This window comes from Quercus suber, unplaced genomic scaffold (genome assembly GCF_002906115.3).
Source record: "Quercus suber isolate HL8 unplaced genomic scaffold, Cork oak 2.0 scaffold_169, whole genome shotgun sequence".
In the NCBI taxonomy this organism is placed as follows: domain Eukaryota; kingdom Viridiplantae; phylum Streptophyta; class Magnoliopsida; order Fagales; family Fagaceae; genus Quercus; species Quercus suber.
This window is the reverse complement of record NW_027069629.1, coordinates 279,555-283,906: the sequence shown is the minus strand read 5'-3', so window position 1 is coordinate 283,906 and position 4,352 is coordinate 279,555. Positions and strand designations below refer to the sequence as shown.

Genomic DNA, 4,352 nt, shown 5'->3' with positions numbered 1-4,352 from the left:
TATTTCTGCGCATTTTAAAACACCCTTTTAGAACAAACTAAACACATCCGCGACTCATAAATGTATTGTACTTTTAAAGTTTCTTTAAAATAATTCTGCAGAACTCAGTAAAGGTTTAAAGATATATAATTAGTGTGCCTTAATTTATGTGAATATCAGAAAGATATGAATTAATTCACTTGCAATCCTACCGAAGGTACACGTGAAAGAAGCCAAACTAGCCAAGATCAGTTTGTTTGGTTTGTGTTCCTTCATTGACTATAAATTACTATGCTGCAGTGTTCCCAACCACTAGGATTTCCATTCTATTGTTACAAAGAGATTCCTAAAGAGGATGTGTCATATAACAGCATTGAATAACAACACAAAAAGGGTGAAATACTTTGAAATTTTTGATTCTTTGGCTTTAGAAAATCACCGGTATCAGTTGAACCCACCAATTGTCCATTTTGACTTGTAATTTATCCAATGGACAATGACCATTTCTCCTCAAAATGGCATAGATGTCAGCTTATTTTAAAACAAACCTTTACGTTTTACTCTTCATTCTCATTAACAATTCTCAAGCTAGTATGCTTTTGCTTTTTCTCCTCAGTGTTGCTGCCATGCCAGCCCCATTGTTTAGTTGTTATCAAATATCAACACAACCAAACAAAAACCTCGCAATCAGAACACACAAGGAAAACAGAGCAGGAAAACAGGACAAAGGCACGAAAATAGACCAAAAACCTGCTTAACATTTCTTTTTCACTAGTTCATTCAGTGATACGTTGCAAGTGAATTAAATGAAGCAAAAAGTAAGATGTCAGTGAAGATAAAAGTGTTAAAGACAGCTACAAATCTCTGACAGACACATAATCAATTGTATTTCAGCTCTGAAATCGTTGCAAGGGTTTACCATATCTGATTTCTAAAACAAATCTCACAAATTTATTGTCTTCATATCATTATTTTTTTCAACTTTACGCGGATTGATGAGCTAGCACTTCACAGGAGCCATTGGATGCTTTCAACGGCTGAGATTTGTGCTATTGCGGGATCTCAATCCCTGTTTCTCTGTACGTCTTCTTCACAAAGCATTAAGAACACATGCAGCTAGCATGAACTTGGTAGCTCATTAATTATAATAATGCTTTACTATAAAGGTTCAGCTACTCTGTATCAGAAAACATTAATTATATTGTATAGATATTGAGAAGTGAGAAGAACTACCCACAACCTCAAGATACAAAACTAAGAAGCCTTTGTTGAACTATACCAGGCGGGAGATAGAGACATTGACAGTGCAGCAGTTATGGCGAATGCTCCACATTTTTTCAAGATCGTTCTCAACAATTGTCTACGAGATGGGAAGCTTGTAAGTATATTCATCTATCTCACTTTTTGTGCTATTTAAGAACTACTACTTTGTTAAACTAATCGGATCAAATGTAAGATGATGGCCTTGGTCTCTTGTTTGGGAAAAAGTTTACAATTCTAATGTTAGGTAATAACTCCAAAAAACAGTGATACATGTAGAACCAAAGAGTCTAGCTAGCTTGTTGAACTTTGTAATTTTTTCACCTCATATTTTGAGCTTTGCGACTTGCAAGTTGCAAGTACCTTGGACAGGTTGGGCCAACAGGAGTTGATGTTGTTGGTTTTGTTCTTTTTTATTTTTTTAATATAATTTTATAAAATTATTTAAAGAACTCTTTTATTATTTAATGTTCTTATTGTTTTTAAGTTTTTGGGTTAGCATTCTTTGAAAAAGAAAAGGAAAAACAGACTTTTAGTCTATACAATTTTGGATACAAGCAGCTGTTTAGTAGCAGTATGGTTCCTCTTTCACCTACAAATATATTTATTCTAGTTTTGGCCTTCCTAGCTATCACTTTGTTTGCACTTTGGGCAGTTGAAGATTTGTTATGCTAGATTAGGAGTCCATTTGGATTTTTTTTTTTTTAATAAATGAAAATTAGTTTTAAGTATAACTGTAAATAGAGAAAATGAAGTTTTTTTTTTTCTTTTCTTTTTTTCTTTTTAAAAAAACTGTACATGAGCAAATATGTTAAAAACTAAATGGACTTAAAAGAAAAGGTTGTTGTTTGCCAACACTACAGGGATTTAAATAATAAAAATAGAAAAATATAAAGAATTCCTCATATCTGCTCCCCTTTCCCCTTTTTTTTTTTTTTTTTCATTGTTAGTTGCAGAGTAAATATTCATGCAAACCATAAGATAGTGGAATAACTTTGGTTGGTTCTCAAAGATATATGGAGTATGTATAATAGTAGAAAGGGGTAAAGCTTTTTATTTGCATTTTATTATAATAAAGATAAGACGCAAGAATTATTTTGATAGTGGAATGGAACCAAGTCAACTAAACATTACTCCAATTTTCTAAATATTTTTGTTTAGAAATAGAAACCACGTTTTTCCTATTAAGAACAATGTGTGTGTATGTGTGTGTGTGCTTAATACTTCATATTGTATTTTATGTGAAAAACTTAATTATAGACTCATTCTTCACAGGGAATTCCTAGAAAGTTTACAAGGAAATATGGGCAGGAGCTGTCAAACTTTGCATTTCTTAAACTTCCAAGCGGTGCAGAATGGAATGTAGAACTGACAGAAAGTGATGGTGAGGTTTGGTTACAAAAGGGCTGGCCAGAATTTGCAAAGTACTACTCAGTAAAGGAGGGGCACTTCTTAGTTTTCCGATACGAAGGAAATTCCCACTTCTGTGTACTCATATTTGATGAGAGTGCAACAGAAATAGATTATCATTTCAATACTTCTCATCGTGGGAAGGGCAAGCTTCATAATGAACTTATAGCTCCTAATATGGAAGAGATTGAGAGTTATAGTGCTATTGAATTCTTAGGCAGCTTTCCACCAAGCCCAAAAACAAGGGATAAATCACCATTACCATATTTTCAACCCCACAAGATCATGAAAACTAATTCAAGTGGTAAAATTGCAATCACTTCCAATATGCAAATTTCATATAATCATGTTTGAGTCAAAGTCCCTAGTTTATTATGTTTTCATAATCATGTTTAACTTAATTTTTCAGCAAAAGGCGTTAAAGGAATTTCTACGACTAAACAATGCTTGAAATCCAAGGCTGTTAGAATGATCCAGCCATTGAACAACAATGAAATAGCTAGAGCACTTCAAAGAGCAAGTGCTTTCAAACCTAAAAATCCGTATTTCAAGGTTGTCATTCAACAGTCGTACTTGGATCGGAATTTGGTAAGCTTTCAATTTAATAGCTACTTGATCATCAAAAGTTCTACGGTGTTCACTTTGCATGATGATATACATTTAAGAGAGAGGAAATTTGGTAGCAATGCATTCTTTTGGGCTACCAACTTTTTAGTTTCATTCTTCACTGGAAAAGAAATATTCTTTCCTTAATTTTTTTTTCTTCATTATCTTTTTTCAACAGAATATACCAAAGGACTTTGTGAAGAAATATTCAAATATATTGCATGGCGATGTCAACCTTTGGGTTTCCGATGGGAGTAACTGGCCTGTTGAGTTTTGCAAAAGGACTGATGAGAATCTAAAATGTAGGTTTAACTGTCGTTGGAAAGCATTTGCAAAGGACAATAATCTGGAAGTAGGTGATGTTTGTGCCTTTGAATTGATTGAGGCCACTAAGACTTTCAAAGTGGTCATTTTTCGTGTGAATGAAGAAAATTGTCGTGCCCTCTATTGCTAGGTATGAAATTTGCTAAGTTTTCCAAATGAGTGCCACATTAGTTTGCATAACTTCATATATTCAATGTTACTTTTTGAATTTTTAGTGGTGGCCATTACACCCCTAACCAATTTACTTTTGAACTTTACTCATCTGTCAAATTAGTACATTCCGTTAAATTGAGTAACGTAACTCATGTGTCTATCATATGAAAACACATGAAAAATTACAAATTGAAATTAGAAAAACAAAGAGGAGAGGGACGGCAAAAGAGGGGTTCTCCAAGAGAGAGAGAGAGAGAGAGAGAGAGAATTCTCTCTCAATCGGAGTCCCTCTCACCACCACTAAAAAGAGAGAGTTCTCTCTAATACATGCATGCAAAAGTCAACTCTCATACTAAAAGTAGATAGAATGAATCAGGATTTATCTATGATAGAATGAATCGGGCTTTATCTATGAATATATGCCCGTATGAAGTGGAAAAAACTTTAAAAGTGTTTGACAAGTTAAAAACTAAAAAATAAATAACTTGCAAACACATGCACATGCAGTTCTCTAAAACCTAAGCGCAAATATATAAATACATGGGGAAAAAAGTAAAAAAAAACTGCAAGATAAAAATAAAAAAAAAATAAAAAAATTGTAAATAATGAAGAATTGGGTT

At 33.2% G+C, this 4,352-nt stretch overlaps 1 protein-coding gene across 1 annotated transcript; it reads left to right on the top strand.

Annotated features, from left to right (window-relative positions):
• The first annotated feature begins 1,294 nt into the window (after window positions 1-1,294).
• Window positions 1,295-3,709, top strand: LOC112034365 (B3 domain-containing transcription factor VRN1). The gene is made up of 4 exons (XM_024067187.1): window positions 1,295-1,357; window positions 2,515-2,953; window positions 3,059-3,237; window positions 3,434-3,709. Exons 1-4 carry the CDS (start codon window positions 1,295-1,297, stop codon window positions 3,707-3,709), a joined length of 957 nt encoding a protein of 318 aa, XP_023922955.1.
• The last annotated feature ends 643 nt before the right edge of the window (window positions 3,710-4,352 follow it).